This window comes from Apis laboriosa, unplaced genomic scaffold (genome assembly GCF_014066325.1).
Source record: "Apis laboriosa isolate Shangri-la unplaced genomic scaffold, ASM1406632v1 scaffold26_cov146, whole genome shotgun sequence".
In the NCBI taxonomy this organism is placed as follows: domain Eukaryota; kingdom Metazoa; phylum Arthropoda; class Insecta; order Hymenoptera; family Apidae; genus Apis; species Apis laboriosa.
The window spans coordinates 1,757,481-1,771,733 of NW_025222592.1; the positions used below are offsets into that span (position 1 = coordinate 1,757,481).

Genomic DNA, 14,253 nt, shown 5'->3' on the forward strand with positions numbered 1-14,253 from the left:
TTGATTATCTATCCCTTAAAGAGCTCGCTTCTTCGTTTCCTTCGTTTCCTTCGTTTCTGTCTAAATGGTAACCAATAGTTATTATTATTGCGATACTTGAAGGAAAAATTGAATGATGATCCTGTATCATATTACAATAATTTTAATTAAATTGCAAGTCAAGATAATATTATTGTTATATCTATTTAAGAAAAAAATCTTAAATTGATACTATATAAATGTTTACTTTTTCGAATCAATCTTTGAATGATTTTTCGAGAATTTTGTTTTAAAACATAGAAGAAACATTCTAATAAAAAGATACTATAGTATAAAAAAAAGCAGTTTTTTTTTATATTTTTCTAACTTTTATTACATATTATGCTCTATATTATTACATTCTACATTATATGGATATTTTTCAACTATTTATCTTTTGAAGATATCATTAAAAAAATTATTTAATCTCCGAAAAAAATGTCCTAATAGATAACAATTATTCTATCTCTATCTAAATTTTTTCTTATTTTCTATATATATACACACAAAGAAAAAAATAACAAAAAATCATTTAAATTTAATCTTTCGATTAGATATATGAGATAACAATTACATATTTTATCTTAGAAAACTTCTTATATTGTTAGAGATTTCGAATTGCATATACCAACTCGTCAATGACCTATGACGTGGATCTCTTTGCGTAACATCGTTTTCGTAATAAAACTCTCATAAAACTCCGAGTCTAACCACGTTTCAAGGGCCTATAACGGCAAAAGGCCATGCCTCGGCGGCCATAACATATATACTATCGTGATAAGGGCTGCATCGAGGCGGACTAGAGAAATAGATTTGGCTCCGGGCTCGGTTTCGTTCGCCAAGGTCGTGCACACGCGTGACGTCAGGGATCGTTGACTCATGGGGGCTCGACCTCGGTGTCTTCTTCTTCCTCTTCCTCTTGCCTTCTTCGCTTTATCTCTTTCGTTTCGTCCACGCCTTTAATCGTGCTTTTCAACTAATTTCGAGGCCGATTATAATGTAAGATATAAATTTTGAAATTTTTTATCTTTTCTTTTGAAACAATTGTAAACGCAGTCCTTGGATATAATGAATTCTTTGTGAAGCTTTTCTTTGTGAATTATTAATAGATTTAAACTTTTTTGAAGAAATAATCGAATTTTTGTTTCAGTTGAATTTATTACATATAATTTGATACGATGTTTTATTTAAGGAAATTAATTATTAAATTTTGAATCACTTCATGACATATTATATATTTTATGCATATTACATTTGAACTTTGATCCGTTTCTTGATTTCATTTGTCATGTATTAATAAATCATTTGATTAATTATTCACGATTTAAATAATAATAAAATTTAATTCCGTATTCTGTGTAATTTCAACAAATTTATATAATTCAAATACTTCGTAAATAAAAACTTGTTTGCAAATCGTTACTGACTCGAGCAAGGATCGATATTGAGCGGAAGTAGATGCACACCTCGTCACGTTTCAGAACGGAAAAGAGGTATCCGATCGATGATCGTATATACCGCTTGACACCTTTTTCCCGTTGTATATGGGATTGATACACGTCTGCATTATTTATTATTATTATTTGAATCTTTATTTTCATTAAAAGATTATTCCGTAATCTATAAAAAATTAAATTTTTTATTTTTTATTTTTAAAAAATTACTATAATTTTTTTTTTCTTTGCTACGTGAAAATTTTTTTTATTACCAATTAACAATCTTTAATTGATTTATATATATAATATAAGTGAGGTTAAAAAGATTCGACTTTGTTATAATTAGAGTACGCGATTCTTATACTTTGAGCTTTTCAGCAAGAAATTTCATAGAAACAGCTTCCTGTTATATTACATCATGTTCATCATAATAACGCCTACTTGAATTCTTAAAGATGAATCGAAACCCTTCTGAAATGCAATCTTTCATAAAATAAATAACAAATTGAACAATGTATTAAAAATTCTCTCACAATTCTTATTCTAATTCTTATTCTTATTCTCTCTTTTTCGACGTTTATCTTTTATAATTATCAAGAAAAATATATTTCGGATAAAAAGAAGTTCGTTTTACAAAAACGTGAACATTTTCTGATACATCGATTTTTTTTCTCAAACTTTATCTCTTCCTTTACATATATTATACGTATTCTCTACGTATATTTTCACTTTCATCCATAAATCAGCATATATAATTTGACAAGTTGCATCAGACTAATGTGCATCAAAGCGAACGCGACAAAGGTTAAATTTTTTTACGTATTTTTTTTCAAGGTAATTACGTAAGAGATATAAGTTCAATTCGACCCTGGCTCCCTCTCTTTTTCTTTCCAACACGTGCTTCCGTACTTGTAGTACTTCTCGCGACTCGTCTGCTTACTACTTCAAGGCCACGATCAATTTAGTCGTAGGAACCTTCGACATTCCTCTCAAAAAGAATCTCTGTTAGCTTTTTTCCTCTCTGGTTCTTTTCTCTTTTTTCTTTTTTTTCCTTTTTTTTTTTTTTTTTATTTGGGGCTACACGACAAAACTAGCGAATATATCCGAGGACGAGGAAACCATTCGACACACACGTGCACAAAGAGGATATATATAAAGAAGCATACATTGTGTACAATCGGTGTTTCACGAGTTTTGTCATAACCTGAAAGCCAGACAACGTAACGGAAGGTCTTCTCTAATTGCGAGCGATAAGAGGACTCACCATGCAACTCGAAATACAGTAATCATATTTTCGTTTCTTGTCTCATATTTTTTTTTTTCTTTTTTTTTCTTGCATATTGCAATATAGTTATGATCAACTTTTAATTATATTATATGAAATAATTATGTTATATTTTTCAATTTAATTTGTCCTACTTGGTAATCATATTTCATTTTACGAAAAATACATCGTTTTTATTAAACGAATTGAATGTAGAAGATTATCTGAGAACTGGAAAAAAAAATTTGAATATATTCATTAAGTTTTATATTGTTTGATAAGAAAGAAATAATATTAAAAATGTTTTTATTCGTTATGTAGGATTTTGTATATTTTATCAATTATTGGGCATTATGGAAGCATTATATTCCATAATTATGAAAATTCGTATTTACGGCTTATGGTTATTCTAAGATCTATATAAGTTTAAAGTTTATATTATTCTAAAGATAGAAAAATCTTTTGTTATGAGTAGAAAAAAAAAGAACGTGGTTTAAAAAAAATCTATATCACAAAGAAACTAAAACTTTGCTTTGTTAATCTCCGATGGACGAAGTTATCTAAAAGTTGAATGCGTAATTTCCTACGAATACAAAATTATCTTGCTCTCTCTAATAAACACAGATACCATACAATTATCAATATCCTTGTATTAATTTACTCTAATTGAATATTTGATCAATAAATTTCTTCTATTTTATATTTATAAATTTTTCTGTTTCTATATTTATAAATTCTTAAACCATATTTATTTTTTATTAAAGAATAAAAATTATTACTTTATTATTAAAAAGAACTTCTTCTATTAAAAGACAATTAATTTCCTATCCTAATAATATCAAGATATTATTTAAATCTTATTCCTTCAACAAAAAAAGAAGGAAAAAAATTACTTGACGCATATTTGCGTAGTCCTTAGCGTAGATAAATTAAGGTAGTTTCCACGGGATACATTCTGACGTGGTGTCGCATTTGAAGGTCTTATGTGCACAGGTGAAGGTGGTTAAGTTCAGCTACATGTGGACGATAAATAACTTCAGCTTTTGCCGGGAGGAAATGGGAGAAGTACTAAAGTCGTCCACCTTCTCAGCAGGGGCCAACGATAAATTAAAATGGTAAGATCCGGAAGTATAAGCTCGTTTGTCACGCGTAGAACACGAGTCTGAAAATTTCACTTCTGAATTTCACAGTAGAAAATTACTTGGCAAAATTATTTAAGATTCTTTGCATTGCATACCAAATTGTTTTCTTGATCTCATAAATTCATTTTTTTTTAATGATTTTTTTGTTATATAGGTAATCTTTCAATATAAAATATATTATATCTGAAATGTTGGCTACCTTATTACTGATCTCGTTTTTTTTCAATAAACAAATAAAAATTGATTTATCTATAATTTTTTATTTTATATTTAATTACTTAATTTTTTTATTTCAATTATAAAATAAAATTGTTTTTTATATATCTATACTTTTTAAAATTTTGGTACGAATTTTTCATCTTTTTTTTTATTGAAATATCAAAATATCACATCATTCATATCACATAATATAAATATATAATTGTTGATATTTCTTATAAAAAATTATTAATAATAAATTAAATAAATAGTAACATCAAGTTTCTTGAAAAATTCGAAATCATATCAGATAAGTTTATATTGATGATAATTGATTTTAGGTGCCTAAGAGTGAATCCTAAGGGTCTGGATGAGGAGAGCAAAGACTATCTGTCGCTATATCTCCTTCTCGTTTCGTGCAACAAATCCGAAGTCAGAGCAAAGTTCAAATTTTCTATTCTTAATGCCAAAAGAGAAGAAACCAAAGCAATGGGTAAGTGCTAAACACATGAAACGGATGCAATGCAGGGTATTTTAAAAATTACAATTAATATCATAATTATACATATTATAATATCATAATTATATTATACAATAAACATATTGAAAGATAATTTTTTAATTATCATATTTATATATCTGCATCTATATTTTTCGCTAATCATGCAAAAATATATGTATGCATGATGTGTATGCAAATCGTGTAGCAAATAAATGCTCATTAAATATGCCGATTTTAAAATAATAATTAAATCATAATTTTATAATGGAATTTTATAACAAGTTCAAAGATCTTGGGAACAAAATTCAAAATTCATAATAAAAATCTTAATTTATTTTAAAAAAAGATATTTCGTTCAAAAATGGTAAACAATGGTAATTTTATATTTTCAGAGAGCCAACGTGCTTATAGGTTCGTCCAAGGTAAAGATTGGGGTTTTAAGAAGTTCATTAGGAGAGATTTCTTGTTGGATGAAGCCAATGGACTCTTGCCCGACGATAAACTCACGATATTCTGTGAGGTATATACCTTTGTATGTTACATACTCAATATTTGTATGATTTTCTAACGTTTATTGCGAATGAAAATCTGTAATTCTATAAAATATTACAGGTCAGCGTAGTGGCAGATAGCGTGAATATTTCCGGACAAAGTAATACTATACAATTCAAAGTTCCAGAATGTCGATTACCGGATGATTTAGGACTTTTATTTGAAAACCAAAAATTCAGCGATGTCACGTTGACAGTATGTGGGAGAGAATTTCAAGCGCACAAAGCTATTCTCGCGGGTATAATAAATTATTTTTTAAAATTAATACTTTTTATATTTTTATATTTTATATTATAATCAATATCTTCGATATCTTATTCAAAAAATGGATGATTTTAATTTATAATTTTATTCTTTAGCACGAAGTCCTGTTTTTTCGGCGATGTTCGAGCACGAGATGGAGGAAAGGAAACAAAATCGCGTGGATATCACCGACGTAGACCACGAAGTGTTACGAGAGATGTTACGATTTATATATACGGGAAAGGCAGCAAATTTGGAAAAGATGGCGGACGATTTACTAGCTGCAGCGGACAAATACGCATTAGAAAGGTTGAAAGTTATGTGCGAGGAAGCGTTATGCACAAGTTTAGCAATCGAGAACGCAGCTGACATTCTAATTCTTGCTGATCTTCATAGTGCTGATCAACTTAAGGCACAAGCCATAGATTTTATTAACACGTAAATATTCATAAACACGTATAAATGTTTAAAATGAAATTCAGAACAAATCTATCTAGATCAGAAAAAATCTATCTAGTAAAACAAAACAGATTTATCATAAAATATTCTATTATATAATGTCAATTGATAAAAGAGAATAAATTTTTCTATCATTTTATTCATGATATTTGTTTCAGACATGCGACAGACGTAATGGACACAGCAGGTTTTAAATCAATGGTGAACTCTCATCCGCACCTCATAGCGGAAGCGTTTCGGGCATTAGCCACTCAACAAATTCCACCGATCGGACCGCCCAGGAAGCGGGTGAAACAAAGCTGAAAACAATCACCGCTGACTCCGGGCACAACCTCCACATCGCCCCCGCCTATTTTGCATCCCTCATGACTTTTTTGTGTACAGTGATACAAGTAGTGCTAAATAAATGTTTCCTAGTGCGCCATTCTCTGGTCCACTTAAAAAGGAACTGCGACGAGAACTGTTCTTCATGGTTTTCGACCTAAATTTGTATCGTTTAAACAAGATACATTGTGCAGCCGATTCAAACGGCAAGGCGGGAAACGCAATTAACTTATGGCTATAGACTTTATTGTAATTTGGTGAAATCGTCGATATTAGAAAAAGCCTATCACAGAAAAGAAATCGAGAAAAGGGTATGATGAAAGATAATCTTTTTCTGAGAAAGAGTAAATTATTAAACGCGTTGGTTTCAATCAGATTGAACGAAATTATTGGTAGTTTGCATTGTACGTTACATTCTCCTGTGTGAGAGGGACATGTGTTTATCCATCGATACGCAAATATCATGTCAGCGATTTGTCAATGCGCATAATTAGGGTCTTGTAATGGATTTGTTTTCGTTTATAATGAGAATAAGTGATGAAAACGCGCAAACCATCTATGCATTATGAAAAAGACATCAGAAACAGCCAGAGGACCAAGGCGAGATTGAAACTCGCTGATACATTGCTACACATATAACAAACTCACACGCGAAGAAAGAGAGATATACATGTGATGTACGAAGAAAGTTGTGATAGACGTCAACCAGACAATTAAAAGAAAAAGATTTTGTTCCTTTGTCGAAAATAACGAATCAAATAAGAAGTGTCCCACGCTTGTTCATCGTGTACACGAGCGACGAGAATAAAATTAGATATGTTTATTACTGATAGTGATTTTTAGTTTTAAATGAAAAAAAAAAAAAAGAAAGAAAAATGAAATCGTCGAATTCTTCCAAGAACGGAGAAAAAATGATTCTAGTTAGTGTTTTTTATGATCTCTTTCTCTCAACATGTACGACTACTACGATTACTATTAATGCTACGCAATCTGTGCCCCGTATTTTTGTATATTTTTTGTCTGCAAATATCTACATCCTATCCTCCTGCGGCCTTTTTCTCTATTTCCCCTTAATCCCTATTCCCATTCCCATTCCCATTCCCTTGTCGCTAGGCACAGTTTGTTTTGTTTTCTCGAGTATTGCATAGTAGACGAAGTGATAGATTCGAATTATTATTATTATTGTTATTATTATTTTTATTATTATTACTATTATTATTACTATTATTATTATTATTACTATTATTATTACTATTACTATTATTATTATTACTATATTATTATTATTATTATTATTATTATTATTATTATATTATATTGTATTAAATTTAGGGTTGTCCATAATTTATCAGATTTTATGTTAATTATTATTGAAATGTCTATCATATTCGCAGGATATATGTATTAATTAAAAATATTGCAAGAGTTTCATTAAATGAAAAGAATGAAATCAAACAGATATTGTTAGAAAAAGAAGAAATGAACATCAAACATAAAAAGGAAATTAAAAACACTGTATAATATAAAAGGTTAGTCAATTATAATATGAGAATATTAATCGTTTTTGTGTAATTAATTATCAAAATCGCGAAATTGTGTGGTCAATGATCTGAATTATGGGCAACCGACAGAATACACAAAACAATAATCATCATTTAGTACCGTACTGGCTTCCTGATCCTCCGACCTAGCTTTACCGAATGTTTTAAATACAAGATATAAATACTTACCATTACAAAGGAGTAATGATATCGAAGATTTAATGCCATACATGTTCTGTGATAAGACCACTGTAATTAACCGCAATTGTATCACAACCTTTCTAGAACTTTCTGACGATCCTGGCAGCCAGTGAATTTATCTTTTAAGGAAACGGTCGCTATATCCGGACAGTCCCAAATCTAGCGTCCCTTTCGATTTTAAGGTTTTTACTGTACATATCTACTGTATTTTATAAGAACTGAACCGAAACGGAACTATACTTTTAATGAAGGGTACAATAATCAACTATAATTTATTCTATTTTACAGACTGTGCTAAACTCATGTTCCTTGAAACACACTAGCAATGCTTTAAGTAAATGTAATGTAATTATGACAAATTAATACGATTAGATTATATATATGTGTATCTCGTTTTTGATCTCGATATGTACATGCATTTACACGTATCGTCTATCATGGCGTTGTAATGTATTTCTGTCGAGATTAAAAGTAAAAAAAAAACTCCTATGGAAACATAGTTAGGGAAGATTTTCCACCGTTTTTTACACGATGTTTATTTCAGTCGTAGTAGGTTGTTAAGGCTTACAAAATAAAATGACAACAAAATAGAGAAATGAAAAAAGAGGATAAAATATAAAGAAAATATAAAATATGTTGTAAGCAGTTTAAGGAACAGATTTTGGCCATGTGTGCTCGCTCAGATTTTAAAAATGTCAAAAAAAGAAAAGAAAGAAAAAATTGTCTACGTCCATTCTATTATCCATGTTCTATCTTTGGGACTGTGCGGCGAAAAAAGTATCTCATGAAACTCGTAATATTGAATGTCTTTTTCCTAAAAACGAAAAACTAAATATTTACCGTACAACAGTTCGAGAAATATTAGATGCAATTCTTTTTGAACCAATCTGCATGAGCGTATGACTGGATAATTTGATAAACTAAGTACAAGTAAGACAAATGTTACCTCATCATGAAAATCAGCATGGTCGTGTCGCACTAGCTACTACTGCGCTGCTGTCTGATACACTTCCATTGTATATTATTGCATTTAAACTCGAAAAAAAAGAAGCTTTTTGTAACGAATAGTTCAGCAGTGGTAGCTTTTTGAAGTACATGACTGCTGTTCATTAAACCCAGCTCATATAAACGTTCATTTTTCCATTTACTTTAAGTCATTGCACCACATCAAATAAATGACATTTTCATTATATAATCATGAGAATTTTACGTGATTTTCATTATCCCCAACACATTTCATTAATTTTATAATATATTTAAATGTTTATTTTCAGCAAATTTTAACAAATCAAAAATATTATCAAAAGATAATATTTTTAAAAATAATAATATAAATGAAAATAATTCAATATTATTTACATTAGATAAGAAGCTTATTTAGTTATTTACTTCATTTTTTTTATCAATTTTTTAATTATCAAGTTTATTTTTTTCATTAATTTAAATCAAAATAGATATGAGAAACAATACATTTATAAATATTAAATATGAATCGTAATCAGATTTGTTTGATCGTTCGTAATATTTGATATTTGTTGAGATACCTTCGAAGTTTCTGGATAAACTGGTGATGCTTCAAGCATAGAAATCTGGAGAACATAAATAAAATGATATTACATAATAAAATTAAGATTTTTATCTGCTATTTGATAATAAAAAATATTAGAAAGGATTATAATAATATTTAACATAGATTGGAATATATGAAAATTTTTTCTATTTCTTCATTTGTTTTATTTCTGTTCCTATATTCTTTCAATTATCAAATTGAAAATAGACATACTTTATTGAAAGGAGTTTCATAAAGAGGAGGTGCACTACAAGCTTCATTATAAGATGGTGGTCTATCCATTGATGGTCTAACCATTGAACAATGCAGTGGCCTGGAATCTGTATTGCAATCTGAATATCTCATGCTATATATTCTGTAAATTTTTATTAAATATATAAAACCAACATTAATAATATCTAATTTTGTTAATTTTAAAACTATAGTATATAATTTTAAAATATATCTCTAAAACTATATTTTAATTTTAAATTTCAAAATAAAATTGGATTACATTAAGTTATTAAAAATTCGTACCTGTTATAATATAATAAAATTACAAAAATACATAAAAAATATAAAAATACTAATAATAGAAAAATGATTACAATCATTTGTTATGATTATAAATATACTATAAATGTACAATTTTTATTTCTGTAAAAAAAAATTAATTAACATTTAAAAAAATTCCATGGTTCCATAAGATATATAAATGAAAGAAATTATAATTACTTACAATAAAAATTTATAATCAAACATATATACTAGCATGGAACATTGAAATGTCCCAAAAACAATTTAAAAATATAATAAATTTATTATTGTTATATTGTTATATATATTTATTTATTATTATTGTTATATATATTGATAATATACTTATGTATATTTTTGTTTCAATTATTTAAATAGCTTTCATTTTTACATTGCAAACTGTCATCAAAAAATAGTAGTGTTTAATTCTATATAAAAATACTTTTTTACTATAGATATAAGAAAAGATGAAAAAGAAAAAAATCTTTAATAAAATAGAATCCAATATATTACATACCTCAATACTTAAATTCACTATGAACATTAATTATAAAAAAATATGTATAATTGAAAATTTATAGCTAAGATATTATACCAATATTATATTACCTAAATATTAATAAATTAACAAATAAAGGATGAATCTATAATTTATTTCACATTACTGATTTTCAATTAAAAAATTTTATTGCATAATGATTTTTTTAACTTTTAGATCTTAATATTTATAAAAAACAAATATTCTAAAATTTTTAACTTTTCACAAATAAGTAAACATATTGTTTTAAGCTTAAACATTAAATATATCTTGCACATATAAAAGCTATAATCTTATCAGATGATATCACTTTGATAACATTACATATAATTAATATTTTAGTCATTTTCCTGAGAATTGATATACTCCTTAACATATTTTCATATATCTTTAAGAAATGATATAAATAGGTAAATGAATAGAAAAAGTGAATATATATATATATATATATATATATACAAAATGGCATAGAGTATATTTTGTAATATATATGAATAAATTATTAATAATCCAACGTTATAACAATTCCTAAGACCATATAATTTATAATAAAATGAAGACTTATGTAAATATTTGTTTGAAGTTAATGCTGTACAATCAATTTGTTAAAGTAATTAATGCTTCTACAACATTTCCCCTATGTTCTCTGAGTGTTTGTTCTGCTACATTTCGATTTATTTCCATTTCTCTCATCTAAAATAATATGAGTATTTTAGTAATTGAACAAAATTTTTAACATATAAATGAGCTAATTAAAAAATAATAATAATTATAATGAATCTTACAATAAGATCAACATCTTCTTTTTTAATGGGAACTTTTAACAATTCCTTTTCTCTTGCCTTTTTCTCCGCAGCTTCTTTATTGCGTCGATCTCCGATTATACTTAATGCCTTTGATAAAAATGATTATGATTAATAATTTTATACATATATATTTGTATATATAATTTTTTGTAGGTTAGGTTTCAAGATTACATATTCTTAAATGAAAAATTTAAAAATATAAATTATAAATATTAAGAAAAATAACAGAAAAATTAATTTTGAATTTGAAGAGTAAGAGTTTTCATCATTGCCAAAAAAACTTAGTAAACATTATTGACAATCATAAACACACGTGGAATAGATAGAAGATAATATGAATACTTACGCAAGAAAATCCATCAGATGAGGATATTTCTTTTTCCTCTGCATAATCTGTAACTTTTTCTAAATCTGCCGCACCACTATCATATTTTGCTGTTTTTTTCTGTGATTTTTCTTGCTGTACTTCATCAGAATCACCATTTACATCGTTATCCGCCATTTTTCCTTTTTTTAAAATATACTTCACATTGTGTGATAATTATGAACTATATATGATAACTTCACATTGAACTCTAATAATGTCTATTTTCAGTAATTTAGTATCATTAATTGTTATAAATTATAAGAAGTTGATTAAGAAATATTATTTTTTATAAATCTTAACTGCTTTTAATTTTGTGCAACATAAATTATAATTTAAATCATTATAATATCATTATGAAAAAAAAAAATTTTTTAAATAAAAATTATTAAAATATATTTATTAAATATAAAATCTTAAATATAAAAAGTATCGTAAATTATTCATCTACAATAAAATTTTAATTTTATAAAAAAAAAATAATTGTTTAAAAAATCTAATATGCTTAGTCCAAATATCTTAAATAAATAGAAAAAGTTAAAAAAAAATTAAAAATAAAAGAGATAATAAAGAAAAAATAAAAATAAAATTTAAAACATATTATACATATATTTATATGTAATAAAAATCATAATAAAAAATTATAAAAAAACTTATTAAATATGCAGTTATATATATTTTTTTTAATTAACAAATATAAATAATTTAAAAATATATATTTACTCATTTCAACTTTTAATATTTCAAATCATAATGTTCAGTTAAAATTATATTGCGCGTAAGATAAAAAATGTAACGATATATATTTAGACATTTTAATTTTATATTATTGAATAATAAAAGTTGAACTTTTTTTCATAAGATATCAAAAATTAACTAGATATAATAGAATCATATAAGTTATATAAACAATGAAAATAATAATATAAAATTTTTTTTAGATAAATAATCGAATAAAGTTATTATTTTATATCATTAATTTTAAGTAAAATAATATTTTATTAAAATAAAATAAATTGATGTTACGAATTATCATCAGTTATCTATGACATGTGTAAAATATAACCTAATAATTATTGAATTAACATAAATAATCGTTATTTACTTTACAAGAAATATTCTAATGTTTTTTTTTTATTAAAAAGTTTATTTTATTAAAAAGTTATTAAATAATTTATAATAATGACCGAACCATCATTTAGTAAACCAACAAATGATTCACCATTTTTTCGAAACGAACCTGTAAATTACACGACCGGTATATTTCAATTTAATTATAATATTTTTATATTTTATATTTGTTTATATTTTTATTTTTAAATTTTTTATAAATAAAAATAATATTTTATAGAAATTCGTCAAATGATGCATGGATTTGGAGACAGTAGTGAACCATTAATTGAATCTGCGAAAATTGTAGAAGAAGTTGTTTTGCAACAAATGAGAACAATAATAAAGAAAGCTTGCGAAGTTTCTGAAAGACGAGGAAATTCGAAAAAAAATATCTGTGTTTCCGCAGAAGATTTAATTTTTTTATTACGTAAAAACAAAGTAAAATTGCAGCGACTTATAAAATATTTAGGCAAGTTTGATCTCAATATTGTATATTAAAAAATTTTATTTTTTATAATGTTCTTTTGTATCTCTTATTTTTTGCAAATATTTTTACATAATCATATTTTCCAGACTTAAAACAATTTAAAGCTTCTATACACAAAACTATAGATAGTGATTTACCTGAAGATATTCTGGAAAATGAAAATTTAAATGGATCCAAAAATAAAGGACCACTTTATAGTTTTCTTAATGAAATTAACAACACAGGTGAACTTCTTGAAGATGCATCTACTATAGATGAAGTTAAACAACAAAGATGTGTTCGTGCTGAAATTATGACAAGATCTATGGATGAAGCTAGATATTTAAAATTTAGTAAAGCACGTAATGCATCATTTGCAAATAAAAATCGACACAAATTTAGTGATTGGATAGCATCAGAAAGTAAGTTTTATATATTATGAAATATCATATATTTTCTAGTTATTTCTATTTATTCAAATAGATAGAAATTAGAATCTATTCAAATAGATTCTAATATTGTATCATTTATAATATAATTATATCAATTTTAGGTGATGTAACAATATCAAAACAAGCATATACAATTTTGGGTTATTTAGCATATGAAACAGTAGCACAAATTATAGATTTTGCATTATTAGTAAGACAAGATCAAAATAAAATATTTGGAGATGCAATAGATCGTCTAAGACTTAGTTATGTTAATCCTTATACTTACAAACCATATTATCATGGGAAGGTTTGTAACATTTTATTATATTGAATACAAAAAGATAAAGAAACATATTATGTTTTTATTTTTTTAAATAATTAAGCAGGTAGCTGTAACAAAACCAATAACACCTGCTGAAATAATTGAAGCTCTCAGACGGTATTGGTCTCCTCAGTTAGATATGACTGGTCCATTTAATCGTTGGTCTATGAAAAAATCACATTTAAAACTTCTATCATGTTAAGATAAATAAATAAGAGTAAGAATTAATTTAATTATAAAAGCA

At 26.2% G+C, this 14,253-nt stretch overlaps 4 protein-coding genes across 11 annotated transcripts in view; 2 read left to right on the forward strand and 2 right to left on the reverse strand.

The window, feature by feature from the left end:
* LOC122713890 (protein roadkill) overlaps positions 1-7,792 on the forward strand; it is a 189,152-nt gene extending 181,360 nt beyond the window's left edge. For 4 of the 7 annotated variants that reach the window (XM_043934712.1, XM_043934714.1, XM_043934713.1 and 1 more), the window contains 6 exons: positions 3,697-3,833; positions 4,400-4,551; positions 4,953-5,092; positions 5,173-5,350; positions 5,472-5,793; positions 5,973-7,792. In XM_043934712.1, coding sequence (XP_043790647.1) covers positions 3,697-3,833; positions 4,400-4,551; positions 4,953-5,092; positions 5,173-5,350; positions 5,472-5,793; positions 5,973-6,117 — 1,074 coding nt within the window. In that variant the 3' untranslated portion in view covers positions 6,118-7,792. The remainder of the gene's footprint in view (positions 1-3,696; positions 3,834-4,399; positions 4,552-4,952; positions 5,093-5,172; positions 5,351-5,471; positions 5,794-5,972) is intronic. The other 3 variants (XM_043934709.1, XM_043934708.1, XM_043934711.1) reach the window with 3 other exon arrangements.
* Positions 7,793-9,261: 1,469 nt separating this feature from the next.
* LOC122713892 lies at positions 9,262-9,920 on the reverse strand. Its single transcript, XM_043934717.1, has 2 exons — positions 9,664-9,920; positions 9,262-9,469 (listed from the first exon to the last, which is right to left on the reverse strand). The coding sequence occupies exons 1-2, from the start codon at positions 9,793-9,795 to the stop codon at positions 9,362-9,364; spliced, it is 240 nt and encodes a 79-aa protein (XP_043790652.1). The 5' UTR covers positions 9,796-9,920; the 3' UTR covers positions 9,262-9,361.
* A 1,034-nt stretch (positions 9,921-10,954) lies between these two features.
* LOC122713893 (huntingtin-interacting protein K) lies at positions 10,955-11,833 on the reverse strand. Its single transcript, XM_043934718.1, has 3 exons — positions 11,657-11,833; positions 11,290-11,397; positions 10,955-11,197 (listed from the first exon to the last, which is right to left on the reverse strand). The coding sequence occupies exons 1-3, from the start codon at positions 11,810-11,812 to the stop codon at positions 11,102-11,104; spliced, it is 360 nt and encodes a 119-aa protein (XP_043790653.1). The 5' UTR covers positions 11,813-11,833; the 3' UTR covers positions 10,955-11,101.
* Positions 11,834-12,623: 790 nt separating this feature from the next.
* On the forward strand, positions 12,624-14,252 carry LOC122713891 (transcription initiation protein SPT3 homolog). Of its 2 annotated transcripts, none has more exons than XM_043934715.1 (5): positions 12,624-12,932; positions 13,026-13,256; positions 13,361-13,675; positions 13,807-13,994; positions 14,071-14,252. In XM_043934715.1, the coding sequence occupies exons 1-5, from the start codon at positions 12,857-12,859 to the stop codon at positions 14,209-14,211; spliced, it is 951 nt and encodes a 316-aa protein (XP_043790650.1). In that variant the 5' UTR covers positions 12,624-12,856; the 3' UTR covers positions 14,212-14,252. The 2 variants fall into 2 exon arrangements, with proteins under 2 accessions (XP_043790650.1, XP_043790651.1); XM_043934716.1 differs by having other exon boundaries at positions 14,074-14,252.
* Position 14,253: the final 1 nt, after the last annotated feature.